The sequence below is a fragment of the Aythya marila genome (assembly GCF_965140915.1).
Source record: "Aythya marila genome assembly, chromosome: 8".
Lineage (NCBI taxonomy): Eukaryota > Metazoa > Chordata > Aves > Anseriformes > Anatidae > Aythya > Aythya marila.
The window spans coordinates 11446643-11462222 of NC_139049.1; the positions used below are offsets into that span (position 1 = coordinate 11446643).

At 49.4% G+C, this 15580-nt stretch overlaps 1 protein-coding gene across 5 annotated transcripts; it reads right to left on the reverse strand.

The window, feature by feature from the left end:
* Positions 1-418: 418 nt before the first annotated feature.
* On the reverse strand, positions 419-13510 carry LOC309880927 (uncharacterized protein). Of its 5 annotated transcripts, XM_082766390.1 has the most exons (6): positions 13386-13510; positions 11691-11764; positions 11187-11517; positions 10051-10206; positions 8344-8460; positions 5584-7491 (listed from the first exon to the last, which is right to left on the reverse strand). In XM_082766390.1, the coding sequence occupies exon 6, from the start codon at positions 7377-7379 to the stop codon at positions 6213-6215; it is 1167 nt and encodes a 388-aa protein (XP_082622516.1). In that variant the 5' UTR covers positions 7380-7491; positions 8344-8460; positions 10051-10206; positions 11187-11517; positions 11691-11764; positions 13386-13510; the 3' UTR covers positions 5584-6212. The 5 variants fall into 5 exon arrangements, 3 of the variants coding, with proteins under 3 accessions (XP_082622516.1, XP_082622515.1, XP_082622517.1); XR_014318044.1 differs by lacking the exons at positions 5584-7491; positions 8344-8460 and adding an exon at positions 419-1636; XM_082766389.1 differs by lacking the exon at positions 8344-8460.
* Positions 13511-15580: the final 2070 nt, after the last annotated feature.

The window sequence follows — 15580 nt, forward strand, 5'->3', positions numbered from 1 at the left end:
ATCACACTGAAGCCCAAAATCTGTGCTGCCCCTGAGCCGAGCACTGCAAACCACATCCCTTTCACCAAGAGCACGCTGGATAAAGTAATTACAAGCAAGGCGTTTGCGCCCTTCGCTCTCCTCCCAGGACAGCCCCTTCCCAAAGCAGAAATGCTCCGAGTGTTTGTGCAGCAGCGAGCTGCTCTCAGGCCATGGACAGGGACCAGCCGGTCGGTAAAAATGGCTTTATCGAGTACCTGAGAGCTGAGGCAATTAAAAGAAAATTAAACTGACATTTCTAACTTGCAGAATAAGAGAGATGTGCAGTGGTGAAATAATTAAAAGTTCCTGCCGGGAACATCCTGTTCTCGCCAGCCTGTTGTAAAGAACAAAAGGGCAAGACGCATTTTTGACTTTTTTAATTCTTTCTCTTTTGATCATTAATTGCCAGCTACTGCTGCCTCCCCAGCTGCTGGAATCCAGGGGTTTTCCAGATGATGGCAGTGATATTTAGTGGCCAACAACCCGTTTATCTGTTGGTGACAAAAACAAACAAAAATAAAGCATTTTACCAGCCAGATTCCTCTGCCCAGCTACTCACTGGAAGGGCTCAGAGCCTGGCGCATGCGAGAAAAAGCCCCTTCCACCTGTTTCATCAGCTAGAAGAAAAACGTGGTGTTTATTAAGATTTTAGTCTCCTGCACGCAAGACTGACTGCTTAACCTTCTGAAAAGGAGCACAGCGCTTGCTGGGGTTTTAGGATGAGCAGCCCCTTGCCCCACAAGGTTAAAACCCAGAACCCACAGTGGGTGTAAGCTGCTCCAGCATCGGCAGTGCTGTGCTTCAGCTCGTCCAACCTCCAGTGTGAGGCTCTTCTAGGAAGGGTTTGGGATCTAGTCTGGAAGAGCAAGGAAGGTGGATGCTGTGCTGGTCATGTTTTACAGGCCTGTACGCAGTCAGCCAGTAAAATCTTGACAATATGTGACAGAGAAGTCACTTAAAACTCCTCCTTAAGGGTAGAGGAGCCAAAATGCAATTACAGCCATCTGTGAATTAAAAAGAAAGTCAGATCAGAAGACAGGAGAGTGCACAGTGCACTCAGCAAGGCTCTGCAATGAAAACCCCCCAGATTTGCTTCTCCTTTCTAAGAGTATGAATAAAACAGGTCAAGCCAGGCCTTTTCTTGCTCAGAGCTGCTTGTCTTCTATCTCAGCTGGGACAAGAAAGCACATCAGTTTCAGGACGCACATCCAAAAAGCGCCGTCCTCATTTCCAGTTGGAAGAGGAGCAGAGAGGTCTTTGACATCGCTTCCTCGGTGGGTCAGAGCTTCGGAAAAACACCGCTGCCAATATTCCCCACCCTCTGCGAGGGAGCAGCATCCGAGCTGTGCAGAACGTCACGACTTTTTCTTCTGCCCTTCACCGTGGTAAAAACCTGCTGCAGAGCCGAGCCCTGGTCCCAGACCACCTGGCCGTGCTGCGCTACTGAATGCACAGAAATATATCTGCAGCTGATCCATAAACATGCTCAGAATCAACGTGCTTGTAGCATTAAAGTATTTTAACTGCCAGTGACTGGCCAGGCTGGGGGGAACCCAGTTCTGTCTTTCAGTCTCGCAGTGCTTACTGTCTATTACGAAGTGGATGCTGCGTAATGCTGTGTGAACAGAGAAGAAAATAATGTGCTTAAAATCGGGGATATTCTCTGTGTTCACACAAAATCCCCAGTCCTGGAGCTATTTTAAAGCTGCTGTTATATCTCAAGTGAATACACAGGTAAGTAAATACTCTCTGTTTACTCATTTGCCACAGCTAAAACCAAAATCTCTTGTGCTTTAGCTCACGTGTGGTGCAGTGGCGTTGAGGAAAGCCAGGTATTTGTACAGACACAGCACGTTTCAGTGTCTGTACCTGCACGCAATGGGTGCGCAGCTGCACACATCCAGAGGTGAAGCAGGACCTGAGGTCTTGCATCTACTCACAGATGCCTTCCTGGGCCTCAGCTCAAGCCTGCAGGTATCCCTGGTTTCGGAATATGGTGCACAAGGCTGGAGGGAGGCTCTGCAGACAGTGTGCAGGCAGCTTTGTCTCAGCAGAGGTTTCACCTGTGGGACCACAAGCACAAACCTTCTCCACGTACCTTCCTCCATGTACCACTTCCACTGTACCTGCACGATGCTGCAGTGTGACCAGGAGCTGCTGTGAGTGGGATGATGGGACCAGCTAACCACCTCTGTGCCCAGGAAAATGCATCCCCCAGCCCCAAAGTGCTCCAAGAAGCACTCAAGGCACACTGCCATGAGTAAAAAACCATCCCCAGCCCGCTGCACTTGGCACCAGCAGACTCTTCTCACCATAAAAAGCCTGTCTTCTTTCAGCTTCCTGGGGCAAAACGTTTTGCACAGCCAGACTTCTTAAATAAGCAAGGTATAAATATGAAATCTAGCTACGACTGGCCCAAGAGCTTTTTAAATGCAAGTACTGAGACACAAATACCAGTGATTTTCCCAAGAGGTCCCTCAAGAAAGGTCAGGCAAGTCGACAGCCAGCCTACCTCGCTGGTACCTGTGCACAGCTCCGAGCCCAGGGACTTGCTTCTTAACGAGTCCTTGCAGCCAACAAGATGCTGGTGGCTTGTGCAGGAACAGACCCACCCAGAACTCACAGCTCCTGCCTTCTTGTGCCTGCACAAGCACATTAATTTCAGCACGCTCTCCTCTGGAAAGCAACGTTCGGAGGCACAGCCACCCTACAGTGAATTTATGGGGGGATGCACTCTGTAAACATGCAGAGATCCATACTACCTGCTGCACGGGCTACTTCCCATTCGGTGGTTGCTTTTATAATGACTCCAACCTTGCACAGAGGCATGAATTTTTGACTTTGTGAGCATCCAACACAACTGGAGCCTCCACAATAAAACCCCCAGTTTTCCCTTCTGCTTCCAGCGTATGATACGAGTGAAATGCTATTCATCTGCTGCTCTGTCGGTGAGATCTCTGCCTCTGCTTGTTTTCAGTCTGCAAACGGGAAAGCCGCAGCGGGGGCTCCTCACGCCACCAGGAACTCGACAAGATCAGAGGCAGATCACCACGTGACGAGGCCTCACGTTAAATCAGAGCTGCCAGCTCCCGAGATTTCAATCCCCCTTGCTCAGATTAATTGACAAATGATGGATTGCTTAGCACTCCCTGCTTACATCAAAGGTTGCTGCTGCAGACTCCTCCACACTCGAAGGCAAGCTGTGAGAGGAGGAAGATGGCACGCAGAGGAGCAGAAGGCTGTACTACAGCAGCCTTTCCTTTGTGCGAGGCTGCTACACCCACCTACAGCCACAGCTGCTGCTGGTACCGAATGCACTTCAAGAGCTGGCGAAGGCAGAAAGCCACTGCTGGATTTCATTCCACAAGCACAGGCCTGCTTACCACGCAACATCTCTGTCAACAAAAAAAAAAGGGCATTGCAGAGGGCAAGGACTGGCCAGGGGCTGCAGGGCAGACGAGGTGTATTTTGATCACCATCGCGACCGGCTATGCCTGTTGCAGTCTACCTGCAACTCACACTGACACCGAGAGAGGAGTGAATTCCAAACCTTGACATTAAAAACGTAAAACACAGAAGTGACGAGCTCTGGGCTAAATTAGGTTGCAAGGGATTTCCTGTAGCTTCTGCAGGAGTTTGTGGAAGTTTCTTTGAAGAGGGTCCAAGAGACTTTTCCCAGAAACCATCGTACATTTTAATTACTCTCTTCACACATCCAAGTCAACCTTCCAGGCAAGTATCTTTTTAATAACCTTTTAGTTAAGCCTAGTAGTTTCCATTTCACCAGCCATTTACTTTTCCCATTAAGCAGGCCTTTGTTCAAAACAATTCCACCATTATGCTTTCCCAGGTACAAATCCCACCAATTGCTAACCCCAATCAGCAGAACAACTCGATGGTCCTAATTACAGCAACTGCCTAAGCAGAACAGTCACACAACATAAAGGTGTGCACACTGGTGCAGCTTAATTGGATATTAAACCCCCCTACGGCAAGAGTACTGCACACCCAAGGGAGAGGAGGATGCTGAAAAAGGGAGACTGTAGCTGACACCTTAAAAACGGGTTTAGAGGATGAGGTTGCAAACTCAGTGCATGGCAGCTTCCAGGGTAGCTCTGTCACCTTGCCATCCTCCCTCTCTCTGGGGCACTCCGGATTATGTGGAACAGCACGGTTCCTGCAGAACAGACCTCTCTCTGCAGATCATTTTCCCACTATTGCCTTTTAGCCAGAACTTTCTCTGTGTGAAGATCTCTCCTCTCACAGAGACAAAGCAGCCCTCAGATAAGGCCCTTTGCTGAGTCTCTCTGAAAAGCTCTTTGATACTGGAACTACCTGCAGGGGGGAGGTGGGAGAAGTCTCTCTCACAGTTGTAGTAAATGCAAATGGTACGCAGGGTCCAGATCCATCCCAGCGCAGGTATCTGTGTAACATCACTTCAGAGACGGCATAACACATCCCTAAGATCTGAAATGCAGATCAGAGCCCTTATCCGGAGGCTCCTTTGAGGAATGAAATTGTAATGATCTACTAGTGAGACTGGGAGATTTCATCTCCCATTCACAATCACGCTAAAGTGTCGCAGAGGATGGTGGTTTACTCTCCAGTAATCAGGACTGTAACTCTCCTGCTCAGCTAAACAGTCAGCACCCCTCAAACAGCATCACAGCTAACCACAGAAACGTGGAGCTTGGACTTCACACCTGCACCGAAATCCGGGGGAATGCCAGTCATTTTTACTCTACGAAATCTGCAAACAAATGGCACATCAGTTCTTTACATGAAATAGCCTGGTAGGAAATGCAAAGGTACATTACCCTGAAGTTTTACTTTCACCCTGCTGCACAGCCTCCTGCTGAAAAGGCAGAACGCATTAGACAGAAACCAGTGAAATTACAGCAGCTGGCAGGGGAAGGAAGCAAAGCTTTCTGACACAGAAAGGAAATTTGGGCTGTCACTTAAGGACAAACTGGATGCTTCTACCAAAGTGCTCAACAATGGACTACTTTAAGTGCCATAATTATTTTTCAAAGTTACAAACCCCACTGCCATAATGTGTCACTACATGCTTCTTTCAGTGTTATAGTCCTGGGGTATTTGGCAACATCTGCTCGAGTCTGCCTGGCTATTTTCTAAGGAAATTGTTCTTCACTGATCGTTTGAATCTAAATCAAAGTGAAGAGTCTAGCACGCACTTTGAGTAGTAGACAGACAGGGCAAAAAACATGGTTTTGTTAGAAGCTTCCTTATGTCCAAAAATGTTTAGGAAATAATGTTTAGGAAAAGATTCCTATGCAACAAGTAGCAAAGGTGACTTAATTTGTGTCTTTCTCCTGCTCTTTCAGTTTTTGTGTTCTCAAGCTTTTGCTACTGTCGTACTCAGCTGGACAGATACAGAGCGCACAGTCCCATCATAAATATAAATGAGTTCAAATCCCTCGCCCCAAGAACATGCAGTGTCATAACGAAAATAGAACTCTCTTCATTATTAACAGTCATTCAACCAGTAACACAAAGGTGCATAAAGAACTGGTGCTCCCTTGGACCGAAACATTTATGAAATACAGCTGATAAGTGTTTAGTTTATTAAGGAACTGTTTTGTGGGTAGGTCTTTTGTTTGTGTTTTTTTTTTTGTTTGTTTGTTTGTTTTTTAAGTAACTAACATGACACTTCCCCTCCAAATAAAAATACATAATGGAAAGAAAAACTCTGCAGAATGCAAGGAGGACGCAAGGACAACCACGGACTGTGCTGGCTTAGCAAAGACCTGCAACAACAGATCTCCAGACCCAGTGCCAAGGAGCCACCACACTCGATAGGGCAGGGCCAATCTGTCCAGTGACCAAGACTGCAGAGAGAAGTTTCATAGCCCATGCATCCTTGCAAAAAGCTCAAGCAGATGCATCTCCGATTCACAGTGGTGACACAGTGCCAGCACATGTGAGCTATTTCAGTCTTCCTAAGTCTCACATTTCGTTACTCAGTGGTAATTTAGCTATTTATTCACGCGAAGACAGTTTAAAGCCAGTAAGTGCAAGCTCTACCAGCACAAGTTCCTGAGCTCCTCGCTCAAGTGGGTCCAGACTGGCTGTAGTGCATGCAGCGGAGTGCTTTCCCCGGGCCTCTTCAACAGGCCTCGTTCAGGCTACGAAGCAACCAAAGGAGACCGCAGCCACAAAGGAACTAAGAATTAGGATTTGTCCAGCTTGTGCGTGCGCTCGTGCCTCCGCAGGGTGCCTGACTCGGTGAAGGAGTGACCGCAGTAGTCGCAGGAGTAGGGTTTTTCCCCGGTGTGGATGCGCTGGTGGCGCTGGAGCGATGCCAGGCGGGTGAACGTCCCTCCGCACTCCTCGCAGTAGAAGGGGCGCTCCCCGGAGTGAGTCTGCTGGTGTCTTTTCAGCCTGAGCAGCTGCACGAACGCCATGCCGCATTCCTGACACTTATAGGGCTTCTCTTGCCGGTGGATCACCTTGTGCTTGGAAAGCAGGTTAGGTTTGTCGAAGCCTTTGCCGCACGTGGGGCAGGCGTAAGGCTTACAGTCTTCTTCCTCAGCCTTGTGGTTCTCCGCACAAGGCTGGTCGGTGTACTCAACAGTCTGCTGGTTACGGTGCACGATCGACCAGGGGTTCCTAGCCATGCCATTCCCCAAAATCACCATGGAGCGCTCTATCTTGTGCACGTTGCGCAGGTGCCTCCAGACATCGGCCGTGCGAATGAAGCCCTTGTCGCACTCGGGGCATTTGTGCGGCCTGTCACTAGAATGGATCAGCTTGTGCATGCGCAAATTGGCCGCGCGGAAGAACTCTTTGGCGCAGACAGGACACCGATAGGAGTTTTCCACCAGGTGAGTTTGCTTATGCTCCTGCAGCTCGCTCATCCCCTGGAAAGAGGCACCGCACTTCTTGCACCGATACGGCAAAGCTTCTCCAGAGATGGGTTCCACGTCCTCCTCAAACACAGCACCAAGGATGGCGTTCTCATTATCACCACGCGCTCTTCTCCGTGGCTTCTTGGAGCGCTCGGAGGAACAGCGCCCTGCATCTTTATCTTCACACTGCAGGTCCAAGTTGGTACTGGAAGGGACAAATATCCCAGCCGTGCTCTCACCTCGTTTCTGGTAGCAGCTCTCATAGGATTCCTTGTCTTCGCTCTGCAGCTCTGCTGGAAGCTCCTGCTTACCTGGCAGTCCAGCAGAGTTGCAACAAGGACTGGATGTCTCTGAGAAATTCATGTCCACCTCCTCCTGGAGGTTAGGTTTGTGGCCCACCTCCTCGGTGGTCTTTCTGGAATAATTTGACTGCTTCTCACCTGTGTCACAAGTGTTACTCTCAGAGCCCCAGTCCACCTTCACATCCATCCTCTGCTGTGTACGCCGTGTTCACCTGCAGCTCCTTGATGATGCATATGCCAAGAGAGTCAAGTCTTTCATGGTAGGTCCATCTCATTCTCAGCTCTCCTTACAGTCCTCCCTTGAAAATAAAACACCCGTTTCAACAGTGATTTTCTGGTATTAATAGAAGTTAACACAGTAAAGATTTTTTTTTTTTAATTAAAAGAATGAGACAGGCAGTCATTTACGTGGAAGGAGAAAAACCATTTTTCTGCTATTATAGCTGTAGAATATATACATTCAGCATGTAGAATACACACAGACTACATTTATCAAGGTTAAATCCTCTGTAACAATTCAGCCTCCTCTACAAATATAAATTGTTAAACAACTTACAATTTTAACTCACTTAAAGACAAGAAGCCTTCAGAACTCCGGGGTGCAAACGCTTTAGGCAAAGTCCTGCACTTATCTCCCTAGTTGCCCCCACAAGTCTTTATCCAAGGGACTCATGTTTGTTTTTACTTTGCTAAATAAAACTAGAAGAACCTGATACTGGAGGAAAGCACCTTGTGACTGGTAAGGTAATGCAATTAGACAGCGGGACTATGCCAAGCAGCCAAACCCAGCAGCAATAAGAGGCTCTGTACAGAAGGTGGGTTTGGAGAGCTCTGGAGCACCTTTGGTCATCTTTACCAGCATTATCTGAAGCATCCTGAGGATGTTTGGGACCCCTGTGCCACCATCAGCTGGCACCATGCAGAGAAGACCGCTGTTATGCAGCAACAGGCAAGAAAAGGTATCAAAGAGCTGTCCAGAAAGCTTACTAACCATCCTCCCAGGCTTCAAAGTGCCGCTAGTAATCTTCCAGAGCTGGTCCGCTGCGACAGCTTCAAATACTCTGGGTAAACAGCCCTTGCAAACTGACCTTGCTAACAGAGAATATGAATATATGCAAAGGTAATCGGTCCAAAACGCATGAGTCACAAACCTTCTTGTGAGGAAGATGTTTTCATTTATGCCATCCCAAGCTGTGGATTTGCAAGGTTTTCTAGATTTGTCCCAGCAGCCTCTGATGACAGCAGCTCCACGGGGAGCTTTCAATCACCTGGTTTAAAAACGTGTTTGCATTGAATTGCTAATCTAACCTCGGAAAGCACAATTTTTTTCCATCCTGATGACTCCCTTGGTTGTCCCTGACCCTCACGTTCTCCTTAACACCCATGTTTCATATTCCCTGCACTCCCACTGTTTCTTCACTTCCTCATGGCTGCTTTTGTCTGGGTAAGACTTCTCTGAACACAAGCACATATATACCCCCACAAATCCATGTAAGCACGTGTGTATGCATGGATACAATTCCATACTGACGTGCACACAAATACAAAGCTTGGCTATTTGATTTCAGTACGCTTAAATAGTTATAAAGGCAGTATAGCAGCGTGCTTTAAGTGAAAGGTCTCATTCATGTCTCAGAAAGGCCGGTTTCATTTGAGACACAAACTGCGCTTTCTTCTTCTGTGATGCAGAAAACAAGCCTGAATCGGTCGTCTTCATTAGTCACTGCCTGGAACAGAATGGCTCAACTCACCCACCAACTTCAACTGTTCCCACTAATTTAATACTACTTGCATGAAAACAGGAACTATTCCTCACTCCCTACAAGATGCCGAGCATCTCCCGTGGCACACCTTCAGATCCCTAGTTGAGTCACTGATCTGCTTTTTCCTTTGTCGAAGAAGAACTTCTCAAAGCAGGCTGGCACCGCTCGGCTTAATAAAACTCCCTGACCATGCCCGCCTGGTTTCCATGGGGGGAAAAGTATTTAAATCATGATGCAGGCTTTAAAAAAAAAGGAAAAATTAAGGCAAAATGAAAACACCACACTTTTCCCTGCCCTGCTCACTACCTGTGGGGCTTCTCATCAAAACCTGGGCTCAGCTTGGCCCCATGCAGGCAGTGTAGTCACAGCGTACCCAGTCCCACAGCAGCTGGTGGCAGGGTGACCCCCCCAGTGCCCCTCTGGGTGGCCTTGCTGCTTGGAGCTGCAAGAACAGGCAGAGGAACAGCCCGAGGGCTATCAGGAAGCTCACGATTACCCCCTGCCAACAGTCACTGCTCACCTTTCCACAGAAGTTCGGCAGCGATTGGATTTGATTCCAGGCTTTGGTTTGTTAGAAGAAACAGGCTCTGTGCTTGTACGGCTCTGGCCACCTCCCTGACTTCTGTGCCTCATTCCCTGTTTGAATGAGTTTTTCCTTCAGCCTCAACACCCAGAATTGCATGCAGCATTTTCTTTGATGTCTCACCAGGCCTTCCACTACCTGGTACTATTTCCTTACTCTTAATGACACATCCTAGGATCCCATCTAGCTTTTTCAAAGCCACAGGACAACAGCAGTCCCCGGCATTCTCAGGCTCCTTTCCTCCCTCCTTCACAGCTGATAAGCCACCAATTTGAAGCAGAAAATTTCACCATTTGTCTACCACCACTTCCCAAAGTCTTCTTATTTTTCTGCAGCTCTGTTCATACTCCACGTCAACACATTTCATTCCCACAACTCCTTTCTTGCATTAGCACCATCAGACTAATTGTTCAACACAAAGAGTCGAAGCTGCAGTCCCCGTGAAGCCCCGTTATTAACCTCCCAACAGCTTCTCTTCCACTACACGTTCCTCCCCCAGTTATCGTACTGACCGGTGCGGTGCTTCCAGCAGTCACCATCACTCTCCAGCACCACCACATGATCTTGCAGAGATTGCTCCTGCTTTCAGCGTTGCAGTTATGCCGAACATTGGACAGCTGTCTCGGTGGATCTTCTTAACAAAGCTCACAGGTTTTCAAAATGGGTATCTACAAATAACAGCACATGGGGAGATGAAGTCAAAACCAAACAGAAGTGTACATTATTAGCATGGAAATATGGCATTTAAGTTTTGCTGTGAGAATCTTGCAGAGAAAGAGCTGTCATTTCAACTCTCACAAACTAGGAAAAAACTCATGAGTTTTTTTTTTTTAAACAAGCATTTTTTCTGAATTTAAAATCTTTGACATTTCTTACTGTAATGCAGCAGTTGGGCACAGCAAAGGCTTTCTTCCACCTAGACCCATGACACACAAAGTCACGTACCTCTTCGCTGTCCCTAACACATCCCTTTGTTCATCAGTATTCATTAGGAAGACCCTAGCAATACAGAAGCATTTATGGGACCAACAGCCAGCATGTTTGTGTGGGGTGCAGGTGATAAATGGTCATTTTCTGTTCAAAACCCAAACCCAATACGCACACAAATCATGGGTTATTAGGACTGATACATTAAAACACGAGGGGATGCATGGAAAGAAGGGATGATGAGTGGTTCTGGCCAAGCGGGCTGTGCAGCCTTGCAGTGAGACTTCTGCAAATCTAGCATCAGAGGGTGGGGACTCTTGCCAGTAGAGCCCCTTGTGCTTGGAAAGCACGTTAAGTTCATGGCAACCTTTGCCACACGTTGGACAGATTTACAGTTTACATTCTTCTCCACGTTTATGGTCATCTGAATATTCCTGATAGATGTTGTTCTCATCATCCTGGGTCCTGTGCACTTGAGACCAAGGGTTCCCAGCCACACCATTTCCTAAAAACTTTGAATGCTCTATGTTGTGCACACTGGTTAGCTGCCTCCAGATACTAGCCGTGCCAGCGAAACCCTCGTCACACCCTGGACACTCATGTGGCCTGCCACTACAATGCATATGTGCATTTATAAATTTGCAGTAAGGAAGAGCTGCTTGCTACCAACAGTGACACGGGTTTCCCACAAGGTGAATCTGCTTGAGTTCCTGCAACTCACTTGCATCCTGGAAAGAGGCATTGCATTTCTTTCTCCTGTAAGTCAAAGCATCTCTAGAGATGGGTTCCAGGTCCTCCTCCCCAAAGCATTAATAAGAATGATGCTTGCATCATCCTTGCTTCTCCCTCCTTGAGGTTCCTCTGAGCGTTCAGAGGAACAGCACTCTAAATCTTTGTCTTCACTCTGCAGGTCTAAGTTGGTACTGGAGGTGTCAAAAACCCCAGGGGTGGCTGAGTTATGTTTCTGGTGGCAAGTTTCAAAGGTCTCCTCGTCTTCAGACTGCAGTTCTATACGAACATCTTCTCAAACTGATGGTCCAGCAGGAAGGCACCTAGGAGTAGATGGGGGTGAGTAATTTTCCTCCACCTCCAGCTGGAGGCTGGATTTGCAGCCCACCAACTCTGAGGGCTGTCTGGAATCACCCAAGTGTTCCCCACCTGTGTGGGGATTGTCACTAACAGAAACCAAGTCCACCTCCAGCCTCTAGAGTCACAGAGTACTTACTTGTTAGTAATTGTGGAGACAGGCAGCACATGTTCCCATGACCTTTCATGGCTGGCTTCTTCCAGGTCAGATTCCTTAGAAAATAAACAAGAATTTTATTATCTGCCGGGCAAAAGTAGGATTTAAGATGTCAATTTAGTTCAAAATACTTTAGGAGTAATACACAACTCAGAACACTCCAAATGCTAACTCATGGGTTAGACTGAGGACCCGGGACAACTCTATTCACTACACTTTTTCCTGTTGTTGCTCTGAGACACGACAGAAAAGGGCTCCTATGTCAGGATAACACAGCCAGCATTTACACACCCCAAGACTTGCACCCACAGAAGTGTTGATACACTCATGCAAATCACGAGCACAGTCCCCATACTAGCCTCTTGCTTTCAGCAATGAAGAGCAGGCCACTCTGCTAACCTTTTTAACCTAAATAAAAAGAATAAAATGAAAAATGAAGCTCAGAGATCTGATCACACGCATGTTGGTTTTCAGACTAATATAGTTGGCTTTATCAAGTTCTGTGTATTTTTTTTAATTTTACTCCTAATAATGAGGTATTTGGAACATAGCTTGCCTCCTGCTTCATACGTTGTACTTACAAGCACATGATTTCATTAAATTCTACATTCCAAGCATTTTCCATCAGCCTCGATGATTTATTGCAGCACAGCAAAATAAGCCCTAATCAAGGGGCAGGGGGCAGCTCTCTCCTCCCAGTGCTGGTTATAACACACGCTACAGCTGCAGAAAGGGAACAAGCACAGCAGCACCCTGCTGAGAGCAGTTCAAGGAAGGTTCAGGATCTGATGCTGCCCTCTCTCAAGTGACCCAGCGCAAGGAATCACTGCACTACCTTTAGTCACCTAAAGGCACGTAAGGCTTTATTCCTTTTCTGCAAAGCTTTCTGGGGCCTTGCAGGTCTTGGGGGCCCAGACAACTATCATCCTGTAAATAAGGCGTTCAGATAAGTGAACGTGTGGAGAAAACAGCTCCAAACTAGAAGACAGCTCCTCACTACAGCCAACGCCAGGCGCTGTTACAAAATCTGGAGTCACCAAGGCACAATCAGCTGGAGGAAACCAGGTGAGGACTGCAAGAAGCCTTTCTGGCATGCTCCAGGTTCCCAAACTTCCCTTTTCTCCTGCAGGTATTGATTTGGGTTGCCAGCAAACCTCTGTGCAGAATTTGCCTGACTTTGCTAACGCCCCCAGCCCAACTCTGCCAACTCCAACTGGTGCATGGGCAAGGCCACCCCTCTGTGCTGGGGCTTTAGGGGGGCGAATTGTGTATCTGTTATCAGCCCACATGCTGTATCTTTACACATTTTGCTGCAAAAACAAACAAACAAACAAACAAACAAAAAAAAAAAAAACAGAAAAGGCAGAAAAAACTGAAAGAGGTCTGGGAGCCCTGCAGCTCTCCTGGTACCCGCTGGTACCTCCCGGAGCAGCCGCTCAGCAGCGGGACACTTCTCCAGCAGCACCTTCTGAAGCTCCAGCCGCGGATTTTTAGCAGCCGTACCCTCTCCGCAGGTTTTTCAGCCCAAAAAGGCGCAGGGCCGGGGCGCTCCGCCCGACCCTCAGCGAGCCAGCCCCGCGCCCCCCCGACCCCCTCGGGTCCCCCATCCCGTCCCACCGCCTTCCTTCTCGCCCCCCGGGCCCGGGGGCTGCCCGCAGTGCCCGCTCTGCCCCTCACCGTGCGGCCGGGGCCGGGCGCTGCCCCCCGGCGGCCTCGGCCCCGCGGGCGGAGCGGGCGCGGCGCTGCTCAGGGCCCGGCCCGGCCGGCGGCCGCCATCTTCTGCCGGGACCATCGGCAGCCCCCCGGCTGCTGCCCGCCGCTGACGCGCCAGGCCCCGCCTCGCTGCCTGACTGACGGCTCTCCTCGCCAATCGCCGCGCGGGGATCGGTGACTGGCACCGCGGCGCGCCAATCGGTGTGAAGGAGGAGGGGATGGAGGCCTCCCGCCTGCCCGCCATGGCACACCCCCCCCGTGACTGGCACGGCCGGGGCCGGCTCTGTCACACCCCCGGGGCCGGGGACACGGCCACCGAGCGGCCCCCGGCGCTCCCCGAGTGTGACTGACACCCGGAGACCGTCCCCTGTTCCTCCCTCAGTTTGAGTGATACAGCCCCGTCACAGCCCCGGGGGGACAGGCACAGGCAGAGCGCTGCCCCTGTCACACCCCCGGTGTGACTGTCACTGCCCCTGTCACACCCCCAGGGACTGTCACAGGCAGAGCACTCCCCTTGTCACACCCCCAGGGATTGTCACAAGCACAGCACTACCCCTGTCACACCCCCAGTGTGACTGTCACAGCCTGGCACCAGCCCCTGTCACACCCCCAGCGACTGTCACAGGCAGAGCACTGCCCCTTGTCACACCCCCAGGGATTGTCACAAGCACAACACTGCCCCTTGTCACACCCCTAGGGACTGTCACAGGCAAAGGACCAGCCCCATCACACCCCCAGTGTGACTGATGCAGGTGTAGGACCAGCTCCATCACACCCCCAGGGACTGTCACAGGCAGAGTACAGCCCCTGTCACACCCTCAGGGACTGTCACAGGCAGGGGACCAGCCCCATCACACCCCCAGGGACTGTCACAAGCAGAGGACCACCAGCCCCATCACACCCGCAGGGTGACTGACGCAGCCAGGGACCAGCCTTGTCACTTGCTGTGACCAAGCCCCCAAGATCAGTCCCCATCACAGACACCTGTGTGACCCACACCGCCAGAGAACAACCCCTGCTCCATCCCACTGTGTGCCTGTCGCACTGGGACCACCCCTGTCCCCTGACCTGTCACACCACCATCGCCTGACACTGCAATGTCCCCCGATGTCCCCCTCCTCACACAACCACTCAGCCAGCAGGGCCGAGGAAGCCAAAGAACAACGAATGCACACCGTGGTCACACTAGCCATCAAAAAACACATCAGGGGACAGCACCACGCTGTCACAGGAGCAGCAGACTGTTAACACCCATTTAATAACGCAGGATGTCCAGTGGCATGAGGGGGATCCACCACCAGCAAGCCCAGAAGCGATGCCCCCGAGCAGGGTGTCAGCCACGCCTGCTGCGTGCCGTGATTTCTGTGCAAACCACCTGCACTGCCCACGGATAACGGAGGAATGACTGTGTGAGAGAGTGCGAGTGCACTGTGTGTGTGTGAGCAATCCCCTAAATACACGGGCTGCAGGGGAGAAGCCTCCAGATCCAGGACTCTTTGCTAAATCAAGTCAGGGGTATGATGCCTGTGCTATGCAGATGAGCTGTCATATTGTCTCCCACACAAGACTGTCTCCAAAGGAACCTACACCTACTGCAAATATCCTGCAGCATATGGACATTTATAGGTCAACCTGGAAAAAAAAGTGAGAATAATGATTGTCCTAAAAAAGCAGGAACCCAAATAATTTTCCAGTATATATTTGCACACAAGGAACAGGATGAATTATATATACCTGAGAGCCATTAGAAAATGTCAGATTGCCTCTAAAATGAATTAGGAAAAAAAAAAAAATGCCTCCAGCTTTCTTGTGCAATAAGGGAGTGCAATAAGTAAATAAGAATCCCTAATAAAAAGTCGATCCCTGAAGTGACTTTGCAAATGTACCCTTAGCCTCTGTCGTGCTGGGGACAGAGTCTGGGACCTTGTCCTAGCAGCCAGAAACACCACGGAGCTGACACTGACAGAAGAGCTGCGCTTTCATTGCAGGAGCAACCGTGATTTATAAACCGGGAACTCCTCCTGTAATGATTTCAGAGCAAACCCAGAACGTTTGTTACCCTTCTCTAAATGGAGCTGGAAAAAAATAACTTTGGGTGCCAACTCTGTGAAAACAACGCGTGCCTTGACAGCAGAGCGTTAGAGGATTTAAAAATGAAG